The sequence below is a fragment of the Pagrus major genome, chromosome 24 (genome assembly GCF_040436345.1).
Source record: "Pagrus major chromosome 24, Pma_NU_1.0".
In the NCBI taxonomy this organism is placed as follows: domain Eukaryota; kingdom Metazoa; phylum Chordata; class Actinopteri; order Spariformes; family Sparidae; genus Pagrus; species Pagrus major.
The window spans coordinates 4,337,248-4,362,807 of record NC_133238.1 but is presented as its reverse complement, the minus strand read 5'-3'; the positions used below and the strand labels follow the sequence as shown (position 1 = coordinate 4,362,807).

Here is a 25,560-nt window from a genome sequence, read left to right as displayed (position 1 = left end):
GGATGACAATGTTGATCAGTAGCCTTGAGTTCAATGATTTTGACATTATGGTTCAGAGCAAAATATCCCAAGATCTGTGGGATGGATTGCCATGACATTTGCAACATCCATGTTCCCCATAGGATGAATTGAACATGTTAGTTGTAGTGCTGTATCATAGGCAAACATGTGAGCTCTGAGTTTCGAGCTCTGAAACTCAGAGCTCACACGTGTCCTTAATCAATCCATCAATATTAACATGTTAGCATGATGACATTAGCATTTCGCTCTAAGCGCCAGTGTTTGTAAGAGCAGACTCTTGTCTTGTTAAGGCTCCCAGAAGTAGTATTTCGACTTTTAAACTTGTTTATATTTACACTGCACTAAGCAGTTTCACACACCGACACCCAGACAGCAGATGGTGGTTAATTGTTTCTCAGAAATCCTGCTCGAGTGTGAGCTTCAGAGAGGTTCAGACATGATGATGCTTTCAGTTTACTTTTAAACTTTAACTTTTTACTTCCAGTCTGGAGATTTCCCACAGTGACAATATTGATGCCAGAACTGAATGTGGACAAATATGTAAAAATCTGAAGAGTTTATGTTCTCTTCTTCCCCAGTTTGTGACCACTGGAATCTTAGTTATTTTACACAAGTAACATCCTCTGTCCTGAACAGTAACTGGATCATTATTGTAGCTCAGTAATCATTCATCAAGTCCCCATTTCGTGAATCATTACATGTGAAGACTTGGTTTAAGTTTAGGGTAAGGTGAGATTAAGGGAAATGGTGGTTATGGACAGGGTAGGTGTCCAGGAAATGATTTTATGTCTAATCTTCCAAAAAGTGATGAAAACACGTGTGTGTGTGTGTGTGTGTGTGTTTGTGGCTTTGTTTTTCTATTTTTGTGGGTCCCCAAAACAGGAAGCCCACTCACAGCGTGGGGTCCAGCAGGTTGTGGGAATCAAAATGAATTTAATCTAATGAATGTAAGTCATTGCCCACCATCAGTGTGCTGCTGCATGTGGACACACAGCATTCATTATCACTGGAATGACTGGCATGTTGTTGCAGTCGTCGCTGTGTGTGTTAGTGAGACGCTGCTGACTTGAAGTCAGTGGTAGTGAGATGACATCACCATTACAGATATTTTCTCTCCTTTTTGAAGTACGACCAGTGAAACTGTCACAGTTTGTGTCTTCTACATATATCACTGTTTTTCTGCTCTGAAATTCTTTTGTTAAAATAACAGCATACCAGTCTGCTCCTCCTGGGAGAAAATAAAGCTTTGTACTTCACTGGTACACACACACACACACACACACACACACACACTTCATGTAGCCTCCAAAGATGGCATCAGTCACACAGGAATGAGAATAATTAGGCTAATATTGGAAAGTCACATTTGTGACCCTAACCCATGCTCAATGGAGTTTAAGTCTGGAGATTGACTTGGCCAGTCTAAAACCTTCCACTTCTTTCCCCTGATGAACTCGTTGTCTTGCTGCATGATGAAGGACCTCCCGATCAGTCTGGTGTTTATTTTGCTGCTGCCATCATCAATGAAGATCAATGAGCCTGTCCCAGAAGAAGCCATGCAGCCCAAGCCATGATATTACCTCCACCTTGTTTCAAAGATGAGCTTGTGTGTTTGGGATCATGAGCAGATCTTTCTTTCCCCACACATTAGCCTTTCCATCACTTTGGTAAAGGTTAATCTTTGTCTCATCAGTCCATAATACTTTGTCCCAGAACTTTTGAGCCTTGTTTCTGTACTTTTTGGCAAATCCAATCTGGCCTTCCTATTCTTGTTGCTGATGAGTGGTTTGTATCTTTTAGTGTAGCCTCTGTACTTTTGTTCCTGAAGTCTTCAGTGACTGCGTCATTTACGTTTAGAGCATTTAGCAGACGCTTTTGTCCAAAGCGACTTACAGTAATTCATACATATATTCATACACTGACGGCGGTGGCTGCCATGCAAGGTGCCGACCAGCACATCAGGAGCAGTTTGGGGTTCAGTATCTTGCCCAAGGACACTTCAACATGCAGACCAGGGGAATCAAACTAGCGACCTCCGATAACAAGATGCTGGCTCTACCCCTGAGCCACGGCCGCCCTCTCACAATGTTTCTGTCATCAACTGCTGATGTTTTCCTTCGTCTACCAGTTCGACGTCTGGTGCTGAGTACACCAGTGTTTTTTTTCTTCTTCAGGACATTCTAAATGGTTGTACTGGCTATGGCCAATGTTTGTGCAATACCTCTGATTGATTTTCCATCTTCTCTCAGCTTCAAAATTGCTTGCTTTTCTCCCATAGACAGCTCTCTGGTCTTCATGTTGGTTACACCTTTTTAAATATAAATGCAGTCTACAAAGGCAAAACCCAAAGCTGAAACTGAGAGTTGACATTTAGCCCTATTTATTGTTTGAATAATCAATGTAATAGGACACACCTGGGTAGCAAAAAACACCTGTCAGTCACGTGTTCCAATAATTTTGCTCACTTGGGTGGGTGCTCTTCTAAGTTTTGTAACAGATATAGATGTAAATACCTGGAAATGGATGCTGACATACTGATTTCTTGTCTCATATTCATCTTTTGGTGTCAAACCCAAATGTTTTCAGTGTACAGCAAAAATAAAGAACACACACACACACACACACACACACACACACACACACACACACACACAGGAACAGGTGATTCACACCTGAAAACCTAAATTATATTTTAAAAACACAATACCAGTATTTTAAAATAACTCCTTCCTCCTTCTCTCCTCTTTTGGCTCCTCTACTCCTCACTTCCTCCTCAGTCTCTTCTCTCTCCCTCCCTCCCTCCACTCCACTCTCACCAAATTACCCAGCTGTCTTTGCAGGGCCGACAGGCAGCCGTTAATTAGCCAATCTCACGCTCCGTTAGCCGGCTGGGGAGACAGAACGAGGTAGGGAAAGAATAGATGGCGAGATGGAGAGAGAGGGAGAGAAGGTGGGAGTGAATGGGGGAAAGTGGAGGGAGCGAAACAGATTGTTAAAGTGAGCAAGAGTGGAAGAGAGTGAATAGAGGAGGCAGTAAATGGAGGAAGAGTGGCTCGAGAACAGCATGCAAAGTTTCCTAACGAGAGAGAGAAAGGAGAGGAAGGCAGGGAATTCTACCAAAGAGGCAAGAGAGAGAATGGGAAGAGTTGTTGAACAGAGAGGAGAGGGAGGGATGAAGAGGACAGAAGTGGTGAAGGGATGAGAGCGGGTGACTGGAACACCAAATGCTTTTCTCTCCATTAACTGTATCTGGTCAGTCAGTAACAACTGCAGATTATAAAACACTACGGTAAGTTGAGTTCAATAATTTCAAGTTTAAAAACTATATAAGAAACTATTCTAACATTTTAGGCTGAAACAAAGTGCAGTGCACCATGAATATCCAGCTATCAGCCACTTTCTTAGAAGCAGTAATAAGCAAATTAGCAAGCACTCTCTCCATGCTGCTCCCAAACTATCAGCCATCTGGGCAGTGCTACAGGTGCCTCAGAGCCCACACATCTCTGCTCCAAAACAGGCTCAACAACTCAGCTACCCACCAAACACTGTGGAGACTTTGTATGTACACTATTTTTTAATAATCCACCATTTTCTTTAATAATGCACTTCAGTTTATGTGCTTTTTATTATGATGCCATTCTTTTAAGTTCTGTTTTTTCTTCTCTGTTTTAGTGAGATACATTATCTCGGAGTGACAGGATAATATTTCATAATGACAGTACAGTTGAATTGAAATTTTTTTAAGCTTTTATGATTTTGATTACCTAATTGGAGCTTATCCATTTCCGCTTTTGGATGAATCGAACCGTGCCACACTGATTTCCCCGTTCCTGATCAATAAATATTTTAGGTCTGTGTGATGGGAGGTTGCCACCTCTGCTAGCAAATGTACTGAGGAAAACTCAGGCAGAGTATGAATATACGGTTGTTTGGTTCACCTGACACCTTTTATACTTTTTTCTTTTTTTTAAAATAACCGTAAAACCCAGGAAATATGGAACAGTTGAATTGGAGGTCATACCTTTTTGAACATGTGGCATTTTCCTGCTGTGTATCACAACAATTTGAGGAAAAAAATGTAGTTCTATATGATCATCTGTCTTCCATTTTTTCCCAGTTTCGTAGGTCCCATTGACGACAAGATTAAGTTGAGACCTAATAGAGAATGTTACTCATTCCTGTTGCCATTTCATCTCTGGAAAAATGCATTGTGTACTGATGTTTGCACAGAATACAATACAGACACTCTCTGGTTTTCTAACTGTTCCAGTTGGAGCCACCAGTGTCCATTATTCATAAAGCAGCTGTAATAAAGCTAGTGGTTGACTGACCGTGTTATGCAGATTTGGCCTCTATGTCAAGAACCCAAAAGCCCATATTGGTGAAAACTTCCTGTTATCTTTCATGCTATTTGGACAGTGAAAGATTAATGATTCAGTTTCATTCTCACACTAAGCTGAATGCTCATTGCAAGAAAGTGATAAAAAATGATCAAATCTAATTAATTTTTCAGTTATGGGGGATTAAACCCACAGCTCGTTCTTTACTGGTTCACCCCATTTTGATTTCAAACTGTAGCAAGACATGAGAAAAGATTCAGATCAGAAGAACAGTTTCATGCAAATTATTCACTAGTCATTTATTCATTTGTTGTCAAGAAATCCTTTAGTTTTCAGTGGCCTCGAGATGACTGCAAAAACTTCTTTTCAGGTGTTCAGCAGAAGTTAAAGAAGAGTCTTGATTCAAAGCATCAAACATTGTCTCACTCTGGATATTAATACTGAAGTAAAAAACTACCGTAAAGCAAATGTAGCTGAGAGGAGAGGAGAGGAGAGGAGAGGAGAGGAGAGGAGAGGAGAGGAGAGGAGAGGAGAGGAGAGGAGAGGACAAATTGAAAATGTTGAGCAGATAGTGGTGAACAGCAGAGCACTGCCATCATTTTCACTCCATTAGTTCTTCCAGTTAAACAGGAAAGGGAGCCGAGATGCAGCTTCAAAGGAAGCCTTGGAAATTGCAGATTTCAGTGTGATCAGAGCAGGACGACAGCAGTTTTCATCAGAAGTTTTCAGCATGCAGCGATAAAGCATCTTGGCTGCACTGAGGGGGGACATGGAGCAGGAGGAACCCCAGAGTGTCACAAGTCACAAGGACTGGCTTTGACTAATGTTGGTGTCAAAATGTTGTGAATTCAGAGACCTTTATTTTGAAATCACAGGTTTGTTTCACCTTCTTAGTTACGGTGATGATGATGTTGAAATCACTGACAATGTGATTTGTAATATTACTGCTATAAGCTTCACGAGGCACAATAATTCTTTATTCTCCACCGCTGTGATATCAGTAAAAACTCATTTCAGTAATTAGCCTGGTCGGAAATCAGCCTCGCCTAGTGTTTAGCTAAATGCTCTCAATACCCTGTATTACTGTGAACACAGAGATTCTAGTGTTATGTAGCTAAAGTGGTTACTGCAATTGTTGATGTTTAATATTCACACAGCCACACAGAGTATTTAAGGACTGTAACATGAGATTTGCATACTCTAAGTTAATGTATGACATGTATGCATTTCTTTTTTTGTTCTTTATTTCATGCTTTATGCTCGAAGCTTGTAGTACTTAACTTTTTCCATTCAGACAGTTTTTACACCCTGCTATAGATAAAAAAATATCAAAGCAGTATTTAATGTCTTGAAATCGGCACAGAAATCAATAAACACTGCTGTCTGCCTAATGAAGAATACTGGCCAGCATCAGGTTATTGGTCATGTATTCAGAAGGCATCTGTGAGTAAAACATGGCAAATATCAAGTAACATTTGCATTCATTTACTGGAGCTCTTATTAAGCATGCAGCAAGTAATGAGGGAAACTTTGCTTCCAAGCGGCTTTGTTTCTGTGAGGCTAAATGGTGTTTTTATAGTGTTTAGTATTCCACTCTACCAGAGCTGTCCTGCTTTATGGAGCAGAGAACACACACACAGTTTCATTAGAAGCACTGGTGGTAATTGTCATTCTCTTGTGTGTGTGTGTGTGTGTGTGTGTGTGTGTGTGTGTGTGTGTGTGTGTGTGTGTGTGTGTGTGTGTGTGTGTGTGTGTGTGTGTGTGTGTGTGTGTGTGTGTGTGTACACGTGTGTGTGTGTGTTTCAGGCAGTTTTACGCCTTGGACACTCCTCAAGGGATTAATCCAGAGAAATCCAATCAGACTGTCTTCATTTCCACAGACAGCCATTTTAGTTTTATTAGCTCAGGCAGCCAGATATTCTATTAGAGATGCACTGTAGTTCCTCTTCTGCCATCCAATCACAAGAAACCCCCACCCCCAGCCCTCCTTCCTACTGAAGCTGCTTCACCACCTAACACAGTGTTATTAGAGATGGAGCTCACATAATTGTAAAGTTTTGACAGATCATGTTGTCAAACTAAGTCATCAGCTAGTCTTTCAGCTGCTGACTGCTCACATCACTGACATACAATTTCATTAGTGTCCTTTTATTATTGTCAAGCCAGTATTGCGGATCCAATTATTGATTGGTTGGTTGGTTGGTTGGACGGTTGGTTGGTTGGACAGTGGGATTGTTGATTGGACAATTGGTTGGTTGGTTGGTTGGACGGGGGGATGGTTGTTTGGTTGGTTGGTTGGTTGGTTGGACGGTCAGATGGTTGATTGCACGGTTGATTGGTTGGACGGTGGGATGGTTGATTGGACAGTTGGTTGGTTGTTTGTTTGTTTGTTTGTTTGTTTGTTTGTTTGTTTGGACGGTCAGATGGTTGATTGGACGGTTGGTTGGTTGGTTGGTTGATTGATTGGACGGTTGGATGGTTGGATAGATTACACTTAAACTACTAAGCAGATTTCCACCACACTTGGATGGAGGATGGGTCTTGGTCCAGAATAGACCCCATTAACTTTTGGTGTGGATCCAGGTAAAAGGACGGACCCAGGAATCTTTTCTCCAATTCTTCAACATTTCCATCATTTGTGTTTTTGACATTTTCGTTAACTTCTCAGGAAATAATGCATGGATCTGAATGAAAAAATTAATGAAAATTTGGCATATTTGGGTTAAAATGGCATTTTACTGTACTGCATCCTTTAAAACCAGGAAAAGACAACACTTTTGCAATATGTTGATATAACAATAAAGAAAGTCTAAGCTGATTCTATTGATATCAATATATCGCCCAGCCTGAATGTGGAACAATGATTACCTGTTATGGCCTGATTATCCCACATTCATCTACCAAAGGCCCCTCTCCCTAATATCTAACATTTTGAATGATTTTTTGTTCATTAAAAAGGAACCAGTGTAAAAGTTGTCTGCAACTGCTCATGTAGAAACATATCCACAGCTTCCTGTTTCTGTCCCCTCTGTGCAGACAGGGTAGCTGTGCTGTAAGTTGCTGTAAACAGAGCCTGTAGCTTATCAGATGACTGTGGGGTGGGAGTCAGTGAGTTCATATAGGGGGGTAGAGAGGTCCGTATGGGGGGACTGCAGAGGAACAGCTGTGGGCAAGAAGCTGTGTGTCAGCCTGCTGGTGGAGGATCAGATACTCCTATAGCACCTCTCACAAGCACAGGGTGGGGGTGTCTCTGCTGATACTCTTTGCTCTCCAAAAAGACAGCTTGAGATGTTGTCACATTGCTCAGTGCCTCTTGCTGTTGATTCATGGCTGTGTGATAAACAAAATAATCTCCTCAGTCACTAAGTATTTTCAAATCCCCTTCTCTCCCGCCGTCCCTCTCCTCATGCTCCGTCCTGTCTGCCATCAAGAACAAAGAAAGTCAAGGATGGAGGCTAACTGTGAGAAAGCAGAGGCTTTCTAATTATAGCTCCATTCCTCCAATATGGGTGTCGCTGCTGAAACAAGCAACCGGAGTTCATGCGTCAGTTCTGCAGAATTATGCAAAATGCGTCTTTGATCAGTAACGGCAGTGTCAGACACTAACCTGGTGTTATCAGAACGTCAGAGAAACACACCTTTGACTGTCAGCCACGTTGTTTTATAATGATGTGATTATATAAGAGTGTAGTCAGAGTGATTATTAAAGGGAATCAAATAGTTTTCATACATTATGTCACATCTCTGTTCAAGTAAATCTATTAATGTGTTGCCACTATAATGTCAGTTATTTTTACTTACTGAAGTGAAAATACAACTCTACCAACCAATAAAATCACTAAAGAATAGAGTTCTCTCTCCCAATGAGAGAAGAAATAACTTACTATTTAAGTGTACAATGTGTATTTTCTGCCGCTAGGGGCCTCTGTATCTAACTAAAGATGTCTGCGGAGTGTGGAGGGCAAGAGCCATTGCTCAGCTGCTTAGAGCAGGAAAGCAGACCCTCTGGAGGAATTAACACCCAGTCACATCAAATTCTGCTCTGACCCGGAGCCGTTTATTGACAGGAGGAGAGCTCAGCGATGACTTTTTAACTTTTAGGATTAAAAAGTGGATTTATCTTCACTCCTGTTTATCAACCTGGCTGCAGCAGTGATCAGTGAGGTGACCTGTTCTCTAATGTTGACTGATGACGGGAGCTGGAGGGGAAATGTACTTTACTTTATGAATGTAACGTTACAGAGAGGAGAGGGGAAAAAGAAGAGAGGCAACCAGAGTCCCTGATGAGTAGGGTACTGAATTCACAGAGAGTTGTCCTGAATTTAACTTCACAGACACACACCATTCGTGTGTGCCATTGCTCGCTAATGTTAGCTTACGGCTAATGTAAAAGTATCCTGCCATTAAACTCTGGGGAAATTTGGATGGGCATTTTTTTAAAACAAGTTCTTGATCAGTCACAGATTAAAAATATCTGCAGATTAGATAATAATAAAAAAAATACGCTTGTTCCTTTTTTGAACCTCTCCTGCTGTAATCCATCCATCCAGGTCGGGACATAATTCTTCCATCAGGTCACACTGAGTCCACACCCCAAGAGATCATCATTCTTATCCGGGCCATCCTTCATCTATCTCATGAACTCAGCCTGTTTTCCTTTCCTGAAGCATGGACCAGTGGGAGCCCTGACTAATAGAAGGGTCAGGTTTGGTGGGGGTGTCCCTCTGTCAGAAAAGCCTTCAACCACGCCCATGCAGACGGTCTCAGTGGAGTATAGGCTTACTGTGAGGCAAGCTGCATATGTGAACAATATGTCTGACTCACTTTTAAACAGAAGTATTTCAAGCAGTATTCTTGGCAAAATCGGAGGTCAGGGGGCTTCAACAGCAGTAAAGATCGCACCAGGGTACATACAGTAAGAAATAAGCATCAGTCTTCAATTGTGGACAATCATAGTCCACAATCACTAGGGAAGGACTTTTGATTTAATAGGCTCAGCAAAAGTGTGGGATTACTTTTGGGTTGGTTTATTATTTAGATTTTATGACAACATAGATTTCCATTATAGATTTTAGATTTTATGACAATAATTTCCGTTGTTAATTCTATATTTATAAGTCATGTCTTCAGAGAGCGTGTTTTGTCAAACCCAGTGTCAAAAAATCAAAGATATTCCATTTTAAAAGATATAAAACAGTGAAAAACAGCAAACCCTCAAATTTGAGAGGCCAGAATCCTCAAATATTTGGCATTTTTGCCTGATGATTAAATTGAAAAATATTTCCTAGTTTTGCTTTAATTCAGTCGTCCTTATGTAAAACTTATAGGCATGTTTTTCCTTTAACATTAATGCTTGCATATTATTCTCACTGGTCTTGACTAATCGAGTAATTGTTTTGTCTATAAAACAACATGAAACTGAAAAATGTCCATTATAATTGCCAATAGGCTGAGGTGAGGTCATCTAATGCATTGTAAAGTAAAGCGCTTGCTTTGTCAGAACTTTACTCATCAGTTGATTCTGGTCAGCGAGTCTGGAGGGGTGTGTGTGTGTGTGTGTGTCTGGTCAGTCAACCCATTCACCACCTCACTTAGTGTCACCTCCTGTTTCCTCCTCTTTGGCTGGATGGAGCGCTTGTCTACTTGTCTTTGTGCAAAAAAATGGTGCCCCTCTCTCCACTGTCCTAATGCATCTTCATCATCACCATCATCCTCGTCCCATCTATTTAGTCACTTTAGAACAGTGTGGAGGGAGACTTTTAAGTTGGAGTGTTGATGAGGAGCTGTGGTATTTTAAGTTTATCTTTCTTTTCTATCTCTGGCATTTGACATCAATATGGTGTGAGCTTCATTATTTCCTTTACCTTTAAAATCTGGAATCTTCTTGTTATTTTTGACTTTAGTCTGTTTTAAATTGTGTTGGTCTTGAAGTGAGGTCTGGTGAGGCGCACTGATGGTGGATTGCTATCTTGAGGCAGCAGAAAGTGTCAGCGTCATAGACCAACAAGAAACTGGTCTAAAGTCAAAGGTGCAGTCTGTTTCCTGATATTTAAAGGACAAATTATTCAGACAGTAAGATGCAGCTACCAAAGATGGGGACTCAAGTTTGTGATTTGGACTCGAGTTGCACTTAAGTCGCACACTCAGTGACTTGAGACTTGACTTGAGACTCACCCTCAAAAGACTTGAGACTCAACTCTGACTCGAGATTTGGGACTCGTAAACAATCTTTATTTTATTTTTTTGGTGCATCAACATTAAGAAAATGTTTGATGAGCTGAACATCATTCCCTCATGCGTAACCTTACGCATCTGGTGAGAGCTTGCTACTAGCTTTGTAGCTAAGTGAGGTTCTTAGAGAAAGCACGGTTTTGATGGGCCTCATTCCAAAACACAAACATTTCTTTCAGGAATAAAAGTCAGCTGATGTTCACTGTTAAACAACACAGATAATTGTATCCACAAAAATGTTCTTTTCTGTAAGAAAAGGACTTAAAGGAATAGTTCACTCTAGAGCGAAATTCAGTCATTATCGACTCACCCTCATGCTGATGAAAAGTCCGGTGTAGTTTCTTATTCCTCAAAGTACAGCTGGAGACCCGCGGGGGTACCCTCCGGCAGCAATAATCCATATAACGGGCGTAAATGGCGTCCAAGACGAAAAGGTCCATAAAACTACACAAAAACTTTGTAATATTCCTCCATACTGCTCGTCCGCTGCAATCCAAGTGTCCTGAAGTGGCGACATCCAGAGTTTACTCGAAACGACGTCATTTAGTACATTTTTCTAGCCTAAACAGTCACTATACTATATTTGCCTAGAGGCACGCTCCTGCGTGCACGCGAGTCTCCCTCACAGCCGTATGCACTACAGAAGTCGCGCCAGACAAGATTAACAGAACTCGCGATAGATACACACCGGTATTTACATCCTGCTGTGAGCGACGGAGCGACACACAAACACAAGAGGGATCTGCCTGCACTAGTGATTTGAAACTTTGAAACTCACAGCTGGATGTAAATACCGATAGATAATTTTGCAGCAACTGTGTTTTGCATTTAGCTACTGTAGCTGTGTATTTATTCATTTCAAAGCAAAATAGTTATTAATTTTAAAGGAAAGCTTTCATTGTGTGTTTTTTTTTCATATTGCATTGCAATAGCCTATTTAAAGTGATCATATACCAAACAACTAATCAGTGCTGATAATACTCTATGCTAATAGATAAAGGAGGGATGACAATACAGTACATGCTTTGAATTCCTTAGATATAACTTTGCAGTGTTCTAAGCAGACCGGATGACATGCAGCAGATGATAGAAAGCTCATTACAACCATAAGAGTCTTCAGACTTGACTTGGACTTGCCCCTCAAAGACTTGAGACTGAGACTGCTGAATATCAGATCTGACCCATAGTATAAATTATCTACATATGTAAACGTATGTATGATTTTATGCTAACTTGTACTTTTGATACTTAAATGCATTTAATATTCGATACTTCAAGACTTTTACTTGAGTACTATTTATATGGCTGACTTTCAAAGAAATATTTTAACACCATATCTTTACCATAGTATGACTTTTGGGTAATTTTTTACAAAATGGGCCTCATGCAGCAACATTCTCTTAAATGTCTCTTGTGTTTTCTATTACTTTTTAGTCAAGAGAAAAAATAAGAGAAGTCAACTCCAGATGCACCAAATGTTCTTACCATCCAAATCTGCTCTAATCCAGGTGTGCTGAATGATGAATCCCACTTGATCATAAGTTGGAGGCACATGGCCGATTGTTTGTAATTAGCATAGGTAATGCCTACTAAACACTGTAGTGCTTTATATTACATTAATAGGAAGTTTAGGTTTAATTTAGCTATCAAGAATAATTATTGATTATCAGGGATAATTATTAATTATGATAAATAATAAGATCCAATTTACATTAGATCACCTCGGGGCACCACCCTTAAAGAAGGGAAAAGATAGCCAATTCACCAAATCAGTCTCATAAAAAGGTAATAAACTGTTTGTAACTCTGATTAATAATTAACTTAATTACTACAACCAAAATTACCATAACAGCTGTAATGGTGAAAGGATTTTGGAGTTCTTGACAGAGTAGAGGTTGGCAACATTCACTCTTGTACAATATTAAATAGACAGCATGAAGGTTCAAAAGTCTTTTATTTAACTCAAAGATGATCTAACTAACATGTACTATATACAGGTGTGTTGCTGATCAAAGGGAGACTGCAAGATGGCTGATCGAAGGGTTGGATGGTGGCTCACCACTCACATTGATAGGAGAGAACAAAGAAACAATGGTGGTGCTCACACCATATGCTCACTGATATCACAAGTAGGTGTGATATGGTCCAGGCTGAAGGTGTGTGTGTGTGTGTGTGTGTGTGTGTGTGTGTGTGTGTGTGTGTTGCCAGGTTATAGAAGATGGTTAGTTGCATGCAAAGACCCTGAGTCTGTGTGACACATAATTCAACTAACGTCAAATTAGCCAATATCCTCACTACACAGAGATCACAATAACACCTGAACAGTAAACAAACACAGAGATTGAACATGTGCATTACATCAACTAGAGTTAAAGGTCCCGTGCTTAGCTGTGCTATGCTATGCTGTGTGCTATCAAGGCCCAGTTCAACGTTACCAGTCTTTGAAGAAAAGGTGCTGGTGGTTCCTTGGCTGATGAGCCAAGCAGGAGAAGGTTGTAATTCCAATGTTGAACAGTGCTGTTCTTGCTGTGCAAGGTCCGATGAAAGACAGTGGATGGAGGAAACTGGTTGCTCCTTTGCTTTTGCAGGGATAGCAGCTCGGTGCTAACTTACTTTGTGTTCCTCAGATTGTGGAGTTAGCTTGTAAGCTTTGCGTCACAGCTGCTGGTGCTACTGAGCTGGAATACTATCAGCACCTCGCGTCACTGTTGTGAGGACAAGTTCTTTGGGCCTGCTGGAAATGTAGCTTGCAGCTCTCAGCAGCTATTGGTCCCAGAAGAGTCCAGGAGAAGAGAACTTGGGGGCAGGCAGCCCCATGGGGAGAGAGGTGAAGAAGAGCAAGAACAAAGGAAGGAGCTGAAGTTTTGACTATCTGATCAGTGGGGGGTCTGTCATCCTGACCAATAGTAGCTAAAAGCTCGGTATCTTGGCAGTCTTTGCACCTAGGTGTGAAAACTGGGGAATTCTGGGGAACTGAGTTCAGTTCAGAGTCCATTTTGAAATCCACAATGAACAACCTCTTCTGTGGGTCCCAACAATACCATATAAGGGCAGGTGGTGTACCATGTACAAATAGCTGACACTGGCACAGTGATTGGAGAGATGCCACCAAAAACGGGCAGTTAGAAAGAGGAATGTCAGCAGCAGTAAACTTGTGGTATTGTTAAATCAAATAAAACAATGAAAACATGTGATCTTCCACAGCGCCAGCACTGGACACTGAACTAAAACCAGAGCTGGTGTTCTTACTGCTGCTACAGTTCTACTACAGATTTTAATGATGTAGCACTTGAACATTAAAATCATTAGTGAAGAGAGGGAGAGAGAAATTGAGATGTGATTCATTACTCTGCTCTGGCTGACTTCACTCCTCTCCTCAGTCGCTCTCTTCATTATATTCGCTCCATTCTCTTCCTCCATCCTCCTCATTTCTCCGTCTCTCATTCTTCGCTTTTTCTTATCATAATTGTTTTTCATCATCATTTGTCTTTTCTTCCATGTTGTCGTTCACAAATGTTCTCTTTATTTTCTTCATCTCTATCCTCTATTTGTCTCCTAAATGACAGAGGATGACTAAGACTCCATGGGGTTTTTATTGTGCTGTGTGTGTGTGTTTGTGGTGTGTGTGCGCATGTGTGTGTGCATGTAGGAGGTACAGTGATAATAGTCCCTCTCTCCCTGACAGACTAATGACTAGTTTGTGCTTTACTCTCTCTCTCTCTCTCTCTTTCTCTCTCTCTCTCTCTCTCTCTCTCTCTCTCTCTCTCTCTCTCTCTCTCTTTGTCTGTCTGTCTGTCTGTCTGTCTGTCTCTCTCTCTCTCTCTCTCTCTCTCTCTCTCTCTCTCTCTCTCTGTCTTTCTGTCTGTCTCTCTCTCTCCATCTTGCTCTTGGAGATAATGAGCTCGCTCACCCCCCTTTCCAAAGATTACATCTATTATCACAAATTCTCTCTTGTCCCCATTTTCTCTCTTTTGTCATCACTATCCTCCTTTTTCTGTTGCACGTCCATCTCCCTGTCTTTTCCCATCTTTCCTCTGACTGTAGGAGAAGGAACAGCAGACGGTGTGTGTGTCTGTGATGTGAGTGTGTGTTTTAATGAGGTTATAATGCCATTGTTATGTTGGTTTGAGCTGATTTTCCTGGTTTTTGGTTATCTCCTTCTGTTCTGTCATCAGAGTGAAATTAGGGCTACAATGTATATCCAAAAATAACATACTCTCTTCCTCAATTTCCCCAATGTAAAAACTACAATAAGTGTTCTCTGTAAATATGAAACCTAGTCTATCCTTCTAATAATAGCATGTGGAAACTTCCCATATTATATTATTTTTTAGGTTCATGTTTTAAATGTTTACATGCTTTAATGTTCAAATAACATATTGTTTTTTCTCATACTGTCCACTGCTGCAGCACCTCTATTCACCCTCTGTCTGAAAGCTGTTTTAGTTCCTGTCTCTTTAAGACCCCCTCCTGAAAAGCCCATTCTGCGCTGATTGGTCAGCCGTCACAGGCCTGAGCAGGCACCGCCCACTGTGTTTCCACATCAGCTCTGTCAGTGTTTTTACAACCACAGCTGTGGGCGATGACTGTACACCTTACAGAAGTCCTGAAAGCTGGTTTAAAGGCACAGTATCTGAATACAGGCTGTGAGCATTTCTACATGGATTCAGCATTTTGAAACTTTCACAGTATGGCAGTGATGTCGTCCTGCACAAGTTGGAGCAACTGAGAAGTACAACCAATAAAGTTATCACAAATCTATCAACAGTCATGCCTTTCACCCACGCTATCAAATTAAACGTCCCTCTTCTCCATAACTAACAGGCCTGCCATTCACGCTGATCATTGGCCCTTCACTGGCTTGAAATACATCAGATGCAGGCAGTAATGACACCTCATCAGCCAGACAAAATGTGTATTTTACTGTTTTTAACTGATGCAGGTGATGCTAACTGTGCTCCACTCTTTAACTTCTAAGTACATAGAAAACAACACGTGTGCAAAACTGTTGCATATCCCACAGGGACATCCTTTAACCGTCTTTAACATATAGTTTAACATATTGTGTAATATATAGAGTAACATATAGTGTAATACATAGTGTAACATATAGTGTAATACGTAATGTAACATAGTGTAATACATAGTGTAATACATAGTGTAACATAGTGTAATACATAGTGTAACATAGTGTAATACGTAGTGTAACATAGTGTAATATATAGTGTAATACATAGTGTAACATATAGTGTAACATATAGTGTAACATATAGTGTAATACATAGTGTAATACATAGTGTAACACATAGTGTAATACATAGTGTAACATATAGTGTAATACGTAGTGTACTACGTAGTGTAATATATAGTGTAATACATAGTGTAATATAGTGTAATATATAGTGTAACATAGTGTAATACATAGTGTAACATAGTGTAATATATAGTGTAATATATAGTGTAATACATAGTGTAACATATAGTGTAATACGTAGTGTAACATAGTGTAATACATAGTGTAATACATAGTGTTATACGTAGTGTAATATATAGTGTAACATATAGTGCACTATATAGTAGTATAGTGTGTATATATATATCTATATACAGTCCTGCTCACCATTATTGGCACCCATGAAGTTTAAGTACATAATGTGGAATATTTTCTGAAAAAAATGAATCAAGTGAAACATTTTTTTTCTATAGAGAACTCGTGTTTGATACAAAAGAGCAAATGATAAACAACAATATAAAACAATTAACAATGGGAGGAAAAAATAGAAAAACTTAAAGCTTGCTGTGTCACTGGTATTGGCACCCTTTGCTGTAAATCAGTATGGAAACACATTGTGACTCACCTGTGGTAAATCACAAATGAGAATCATCTGTGATAAATTGTCTGTGCCCATGTGACATGAATTAGCCAATGAATGATGACTTCCCTGTTTTAAAAAGCCATCTGTTATCCCCTGTTCCTTTGTCACAATGGTGAAGACAAAGGAGCTGTCTGAGGACATCAGAAGTGCGATAATTGGCAAACACAAGACCTCCAAAGGGTATAAGGCCATCTCCAAAGACCTTGGTGTCCCTGTTTCAACAGTGCGTAATGTTATTAAGAAGTTTGCCAAGCATGGAACTGTCAAGAACCTCCCTGGGCGTGGGGGGAAGAGAAAAATTGATGAGAGAAGTCTTCGAAAGTTGGTGCGAATGGTGGAAAAAACACCACGTCAAACATCCAAAGACCTGAAGGCCAACCTGGAACAGTCTGGAGTCATGGTTTCAACAAGTACCATACGCCGCACACTAAACCAAACAGGGCTTCATGGGCGAAGGCCAAGGAAGACATCACTGCTGAGGAAAAGACATAAAAAGGAACAACTAATCTTTGCCAAAGAGTACCTGGACAAACCACAATCCTTCTGGGAAAATGTTCTGTGGACAGATGAAACAAAAATAGAACTTTTTGGCAATGCACACCCACAGTTTTTTTATAGACTACACAATGAAGCCTACAAGGAAAAGAACACCCTACCAACAGTTAAGCATGGTGGAGGATCCATAATGCTGTGGGGCTGCTTTGCTGCATCTGGTACTGGAGGCCTTGACCGTATCACAGGAATCATGAAATCAGAGAATTATCAAGAGATTTTAGAGCGAAATGTCCTACCCAGTGTAAGAAAACTTGGTTTGAGTCGAAGATCATGGGTCCTCCAGCAAGACAAAGACCCAAAGCACACATCCAAAAGCACGCAGGAATGGTTGAAAGGGAAAAAATGGACTGTTTTAAAATGGCCAGCCATGAGTCCTGATCTCAATCCGATTGAAAATCTTTGGTATGAGCTGAAATCTGCCATTGGGGAAAAGAAACCTGCAAACGTTCAAGAGCTTGAACAATTTGCAAAGACAGAGTGGGAGAAAATACCAGCTGAGAAGTGCAAGAAGCTTATAGAAGCGTATAAGAAACGTTTGGAGGCTGTCATCACTGCCAAAGGGTGTGCAACCAGATATTAAAGAGGGGTGCCATTATTGCTGCACATGCTGTTTTTTCTGTTTCTTCTTTGAAATTACAATATGTAAGTTGAAAAAACAATTTTCTTTGTTAAATTACTTTGGACCTCCGATTAAAAGATCCTGATGATATAAATTTGGTACATTTCCATTTATTTCTGACGATACTGTAGAGGTTATGCAAAAAATGAAGGGGTGCCAATAATGGTGAGCAGGACTGTAGATATAGATATAGATATATATAGATAGATATAGATAGATATATATAGATAGATATAGATATATAGATATGTCAGTCAGGAGAGCAAAAACATGTTGTCATGGAGAGAAGCCTTCAGTGTTGTTCTTTGTCCTTCTTTAATGAAATAAACTCTCCACTTCTGATAGAACTGATGCTGTAGTAGCTATGCTAACATCATGAGGAGCCACCATTGTTTGTTGTTTTTTTCCAAACAGTTGGCAGTAGTCTCTCATTGGTTGAACTACTGTGTGTTCAGCTACAAACACACATGTTGAAGCCTGGAAAGATGCATTTGCAAGATTAGGTGATCTTGAGAATCCAGTACAAATTGAATCTGTGTTTCTAGGGTGAAGATAGTGGAGGTGTATGGTGGGTTTAGCCTAGCGTAGCACAAATACTGAAAGCGGGCAGAAGACGCTTGCTCCCAAAAAATTGCAAAAAATATGCGTTTTACCAAGCAAACAGTGCACTTTTTAAAGACTGTTTCACAGCTCTACTTAACCGTCTCTCTCTCCCTCTGTCCCCCTCTCTCCCCCTCTCTGTCTGTCTGTCTGTCTGTCTCAGATGACCTGGCGTACGAGGTGCGTTGGTTTTTCACCAGGCTGCGCGGTGGAGAGACGACGACACAGGTGGCCAGTGTCGACCGCTTTGGAGTTGTGAGGAAAGAAGCTCGTAACTCATCCAGTGACATTTCAATAGAGCGCAAAGACACACACACCTACATGTTGAACATTCATGGCACTCAGGACAGGTGAGTGTGTGTGTGTGTGTGTGTGTGTGTGTGTGTGTGTGTGTGTGTGTGTGTGTGTGTGTGTGTGTGTGTGTGTGTGTGTGTGTGTGTGTGTGTGTGTGTGTGTGTGTGTAAACAGTGATGGGTCATTTGCAAATGTTTTTTTTCTTTGTGAACTCTTTGTTGGCTGAAATATTAACAGTGTATCATCATATAACAACCACAATCTGAGCTGCAGTGTCTTACTGTGTGTGTGTGTGTGTGTGTGTGTGTGTGTGTGTGTGTGTGTGTGTGTGTGTGTGTGTGTGTGTGCGTGTGTGCGTGTGTGCGTGTGTGTTTCCAGTGACAGTGGTGAGTATCACTGCATGGCCACTCCCTGGTACCTGTCGGCTTCAACAGGAGCCTGGACTCAAGCTGGAGATCTGACGTCTTCTCGAATCTTCCTGACAGTCCGATTTGCTGGTGAGGAGTGTGTGCTAGACTTGATCACACTTCACACATGAACCATGACCACACTGATGTTGATACAATTGACATTTAGTTTTAAACATTTTCATTTTTTATTGACAAATTGCTGTTTTGTTATTATTCTACTGGAAAACAGCAGCTGAGTGTGGATCGTAGGCCAGAACAGACAGAAACGGATGCATTACTGTGGACATGAGATTAAAATGAACATTCACATATTTATACATGAAATGTAAAAGAATGTTATGTTTACATGATTTGTCCCTGTTAAGCATAAATCTCTCTTTCTGTCCCTTCTGCAGTGTGGGAGTCCCTGAAGTTACCTCTCTTATATGGTCTATCAGCCTCATTAGGTAATGTAATCATCAACACTCTAATGTAAAAGTGACAATGTGTACATAACATCCATGTTGTATTTTCAGGTGTTTGCTTGAGCCTCTGTTTAAACACTAGTATTTCATTTCAATATTACTATTCAGGATTTAAAGGGGAGACACTGCAGGTGAAAACATTTTTTCCAGGCACTGGTCAGTTTTAGATTTTGGGCTGTTTTCTCTAGTAGTGAGTCTTCTTTTAGTTATTTTCTAGATGTTTAATGCAAATCAGCATGGAGGGAGGAGATGATGACTGAATATTAATTTTTGGCTGACTTAATCCCATACGGTACATGTCCTTAGATATTGAGTGTCTGCCAGCTGCCAACATGTCTGACCGCTTCCTGTCATGGTTTCTTCTACTGTTGACTGGCAAATCCCCTCTACAGTAGTATTGCGTACTGATTCTGTGGAGACATTTTGTAAACAACAACACAACTTAACGGTGACCAACTATTAAAGTCTGTTTTCGTGAGCTACCTTACTGAAACGTCGAGGTAGCACAAACAGAACACTGGTGTTTAAATTCAGTTTTCAGCCACAAGCAGCAGCATGATGTCCTGAAAATGGCTAAAAGTGAGTTTTCTTTGTTCACTTGGCTCACTGATGTTCGCTGTCAGTGAGAACGTCTCCACTGAAACAGTATTTTGTGCCACTCTGCACTTGACTAGCTGACAATGCTTGTGCTTATTTAGGACACATGTGACAGCTGGCATTGTCAGTGCACAGTGGATTTAAATAAGACAAAAACCTGAATTTTATTGGCCTCAATAAAGCCCAATAGCAATCAATAAAATATGCCTTAATTGGCACAGAGGCTGATGTTGTAAGGAGGACATCCCCAGCTGCTATTAATAAAGGAGATCTTGGCTTCTATGCAGCTGTAGTGTCAGTAGTTGGTGTAGCAGTAGTACTGTAGCTGTAATGGTTAGAGTAATGTCTCAAACTGCTGTTTTCTGCCAGTCAGGAACAGATGCTCCTGAACATGGAGCCACTCAGACTAAAGAAGAGGTTATCTTTGGACATCAGCTAACTTTGAGATTAACAGCTCAACGGACAAGATAAAGAGACGTGATCTGGAGCTGTTATAGTTAGTTTTATTAAAACACTTTCATAAAGACGTCCTGCCACAGGAGTGAACTCTGGATCAAAACATTTGACACATTACACATTTCTGTTTCCATCTCCACCACACCTGTAAAAGCTGAGAAGATTAGACAATTGAAAATAGTATTACAATATTTGTAGGCTTTATTTTGACACAATATATATTCAGATATTTAATCTCCTCTGGAGACTGGATGACAAAATCAAATATTGCAATATTTATGACTAATTACAGTACTGATATTGCAACACTGCATTGTAGGCATGACTATTGGTAACAAAATATGAACATAATGAGATTTTTGATCAATAATCATCAGTATTTCGATATAATGAAAGACAAGTATTAGAACAGTCTAGGTTCAGAAAATGACATCATTTACTGTAAGTAAGTGAACAACACTTATCATGATATAATGATATCCAATATCTCAGAGTCTGTAGTCTCCTACCCCATAACAGTCTAAAATCAGTAGAGGTATCTGTCCTGTAATCTGATGTGTCATCCATGTGTTACCCTGTCCTGTGTCTCCAGGTGTGGGCCTCTTCTCTCTGGTCCTGGGTCTGGTCTGCGCCCAGTGCTGCTGCCGCAACACCACGCACACTCCACGCTCACGCAACAAACTGATGGACCTGGAGATGGACTGACAAACACTTTCCCCCGCACCCACACACTGCAGCGCTCACAGGAAACACCACACACACAACAGACACACGCCCACGGACGATTTCTGGGACACCCAGTTGTTTCCGGGTGACGGACGTTGGGAATAAAGCGGCGCGTCATTCTGGAGATGGAAGCCTGACCAATTGGTCTCAGTGCTTTAAGGGGTGCCCAGGACTCTCCAGCTCTGCAGTGGTGGAGCTGGGGACTTTTAGCCTTTGAGACTTCAGTTTCTATGAAGATCCATTCAAATCTGTGGCGCTTCCAGTGATTTCTTTTTTTTTACACAGATATATTTGCTCCCTGTAAGACCACCGCACCACGAGAGACTCTGAAGAATGTGGTGTTACATTTTTGAGGAGCGGGAGGCTCTTAGACATCACTGCCACTTGGGGATAAAGGAGCACCTCTGTAACCACCAGGGATAACACATGAAGTGCTCAGGCTACAACCTTTTTTTTTCTTCCAATGCTAAGGCTCCCTGCTAAGAACAACCACTCTGTGTTCTGATAGAAATGAAGTCTGTCAAATTAACATCGACACCACTGCACCCCCTGGACTTCCTCTTCTTCTTGAGGAAGAACAGGAAGTTCGAGGGGTGGTTGGGGTTGGAGAGACAGAAGTTAATTTACTTGTCTGATTGAACATTGTATCAACATATCCCAGTTCAGTCACAGTGATGTGGTAACCGCAGACTGGTTGGTTGAGGCAGCCTGAGCCATACGTCTGTCATGGACTAAACGTCTTGTTCACGCAGGCAGCAGAAATCCCAGAAAACGAAAGTGAGGTATTGCACTAGAACTTCCACCCCAGAGTATTCCTACCTTAACAAGAGGACAATGACTTACCCTTATTCTCAACTCTAGTTTTATGAAAATTGAGAGATTTTAAACTGAGAGACATTTTTAAGCTTTACAAGGAGATATGCAGTCAGTGTGTTTGTTTGTGTGTGAGATATACTGTACATGGTGCCAATATTTGAACTAACAGACGTGTGCTTGGTTCATATCGCCAGATCAACACTTGAACAGCCACTCAAAGTGGTGACAGCAAGCACTCTTCTTTTCTAAATATTCAGAAATGTATCCAGCTGTTGTGTGTGTTCCTGTGTGAGTGCTGTGCTACAGTATGTGAGACAGTTGCATGTATTGTTTTATAATGACACACTGATGTCACTCATGAGCAACAAGCAACAAGCCTCTTTCAGGGTTAAGTCTCCATCAGATTCTCAACCTGTCGCTCCACTAATGTACTCATGTGCTCACAGTGAGAGAGTGTGGGCGGTGCAACAAACTCAGTTACTTCCATTGTTAGCAGCTGCAGAGTTGGCACAGGAAGATGGTGCATGTTTCTCTGTTTCAGTTTGTGCTTTTAAGGAACAGGAAAATATTTTGCGAAATACATTTATCACTTTTTTTTACAAAGGTTGGATTATAAAATCGATGTAATACTCACATCGGTGGATTAAAGGGTAACTCCACCAGTTTTACACATTCAAGTGTGTTTACAGGAAGTCCACAGGTCTATCATTGCACTCCTGTAACACTGTTGGACTCATTAAAAACACATGATCTACAGAAGAACCAGAGATATCAGCTGTTTTATTCTACACATTCATATTCCTGTTTAAAACCTGTAAACACACTTCAGTGTGTTCAGTTGGTGGAGTAACCCATTAAGTATGGAGCTAAAGTCAGGATGTGGTTAGCCTAGCTTAGCATACAGGCAGGAAGCAGGGGGAAACATCTGTTTTCTTGTCTATTATTTATTATCATTATTTTTACATTAATGTTTGTATACAGATCAGACAAGCTGGACTCTTTGTTAATTAGAGACTGTTAATAAGAGGTACTCGGAAGACATTTTTATGGGTTATGGACAGACCGAGGCTGGCTGTTTCTCTCAGCTTACAGTCTTTATGCTAAGCTAACCGAGCCATGCTCTGACTCCAGCTTTGTATCCAGCACACAGACATAATATCAATCTTCTTATCTAATTCTCTTTTTTTAATTTATATCTTAAAAAGACAGCAAATTGGCTTAAATGTTGAACTGTTGCTTTAAAATCACATGACTTCATGGAGTTTAAGTAGCAGTCTAACATTGTGGGAAATCCACGTTTGCTCTCATAATCAGACTCAGATGAGAAGACAGACATCAGTTTAAGCCCTGTCTGAGATTTGACATGTGGTTAGCCTAGCCGTGCTTAGCCTAGCTAAGCACAGACAGGAAACGGGGAAAATGCTAGCCTAGCCCCATCAGAAATGTAACAATTAGCATTTAAATAACTAATTTCCTTATTTTTATTTTTTTCTGCTTTTACACTGTCATCACCAGTCGGCAGATTTGTTCTGTTTAGCTGCCATATTTCTCAAAATGTCAAACTGTTCCTTAAAAGTTGCTTACTAGCTTGAAATGTATCCAGAAAATCCAAGTTCAGTAAAATGGTTCCAGTGCTCAAATGTTCCTTTTCCAGTTGATTAGAATTGTCTGGTCTCTACTCTTCCCAGAGAAAATTGGTGTTTCCTCACCGTGAGCAGCCAGACCTGAGAATCAGACGTGTTCAGAGCTTGTTTCTGTGCTGTTTTTATAGCAGATGAATGAATCGTGACTGTTGTATCATGTAGACGGCTGTGTGAACACACGCGAAGTGAGGAGGCTTCAGTCCTGCTTCCTCCTGAACCAACTGGGCTTTATCTGATGTTTAAATGGTTTTATAGAGGTATTATAAGCAACATTCTGAACTTTCTGAGCAATATGATGATGTAGTCAGGTCACAGCACGTGTGAAGCTGTACTCATTACATATTTTTCACCCTGAGTCAGAGCGAAAACGCTCAAAGTTAAGATTAGTTTAACACTGTGTCCTGACTGCCTGCGAGTGTCTAACTTGATGTGATGTGAGATGCTCGCTGTCCTGTACATCAGACTGGAGACCACTCAAGTAATAGAGGGTTAAGTTTGTTAAGACAGCCTATCTTTGTACGTTTGTACTTTTAAACAGAAAACACAGGTTTTATACAGTGACATTCAGATGTTTCTCTACTGGAACAGAAACATGGCGTCAGGCTCAAAAAGTGCTCCATGTTGCGCTGCTCTGCGTCACTTCCAGCCAGTAAAGATACTAAAACAGGAAACAAAGAAATCAAACTGATTTTGTCGCAGACACTCGCTCACGTGGCATGTAGACAGGACACGGTGTGAACTATAACTATAATGTAATCAGAATGCAACACCCACATCTCTAAATGTCTCTGACTGATGATACCCACAGGGTTAATTTCACCAACACAAACCTTTACAGATGACATTTGTAGTGAATCTTAATAAGCAGATTTAGTCTGAATGCAGTCAGCTTCAAGTAAAAGAAGCCACGGGACACCAGAGATCCTCCGAAAGTGCTGCTGTTCTGTTTCCTTCAGCAGGGACACCGAGAGACTCGGCTGAAAATCCACTCTGAGAAATATTTATACAATGTGTGTGTTTTGGATTAATGTTGAGATTTACTTCAGAAACTTCCAGTAAGTCTCCATAAACTCACTCCGTGTGTGTGTGTGTGTGTGTGTGTGTGTGTGTGTGTGTGTGTGTGTGTGTGTGTGTGTGTGTGTGTGTGTGTGTGTGTGTGTGTGTGTGTGTGTGTGTGTGTGTGTGTGTGTGTGTGTGTGTGTGTGTGTGTGTGTGTGCATAGTATTCAGTATAGGTTTTATCACTATCTTCAATACACACACACGCACACACACATTCACAGTACTGGAGCACACAGGTGAATAATAGGGCTCTGTGCCAAATGCTCTAAACATTAACACACACACACACACGTAGCATTGATACACAACTGAACATGTCACTGCAAGACTTCCCCAGTGTCCTTTGATTTTGTCATTTTATTGCAATGAGTATGATGAATCCTGTTTTTTAAATAAATAGATTTGTAAGATGCATTCATTTTGTAAATTAATTATGTGGTGTGATTTTATTGTGTTATTAATTGATTGTCATTGATTATGTAGTTTTTGATATGATGCCAAAAAGTGAAAGCCACGGTCCCAGTGATGTCTGTGTGCTTCATCTTGAAAATGCTTGTCACAGTTGTACCAGTAGCTGCTGTCCGTTGACAAAGAAATGATTATTTGACAAAAGAATAGACAAAGACTGTAAACTCCCCTCAAAGCCACAACTTTTTCGTTTTACATTACCGTTTGTGTGCAGATTATTTTCTTTAAAGAAAGAGATGATGAGTTAATTAATGCGCAATTTCTCTCAGAGGCCAAGCAAATAAAGGCTGTTCCTGAAAAATGTTAAAGCCAACCTGAAAATATGATTCTCTTCACTTTTTGTAGAGGAAACATAAACTTATAATAATGATACTGCAGATATT

General features: G+C 40.6%; 1 protein-coding gene across 1 annotated transcript in view; it reads left to right on the top strand.

Annotated features, from left to right (window-relative positions):
• The window catches only part of ptgfrnb (prostaglandin F2 receptor inhibitor b), a 96,431-nt gene extending 71,308 nt beyond the window's left edge, over positions 1-25,123 (top strand). The window contains exons 12-15 of the mRNA XM_073462205.1: positions 18,406-18,592; positions 18,915-19,033; positions 19,342-19,392; positions 21,056-25,123. Of these exons, the coding sequence (XP_073318306.1) occupies positions 18,406-18,592; positions 18,915-19,033; positions 19,342-19,392; positions 21,056-21,168 (470 nt within the window). The 3' untranslated portion in view covers positions 21,169-25,123. The remainder of the gene's footprint in view (positions 1-18,405; positions 18,593-18,914; positions 19,034-19,341; positions 19,393-21,055) is intronic.
• Positions 25,124-25,560: the final 437 nt, after the last annotated feature.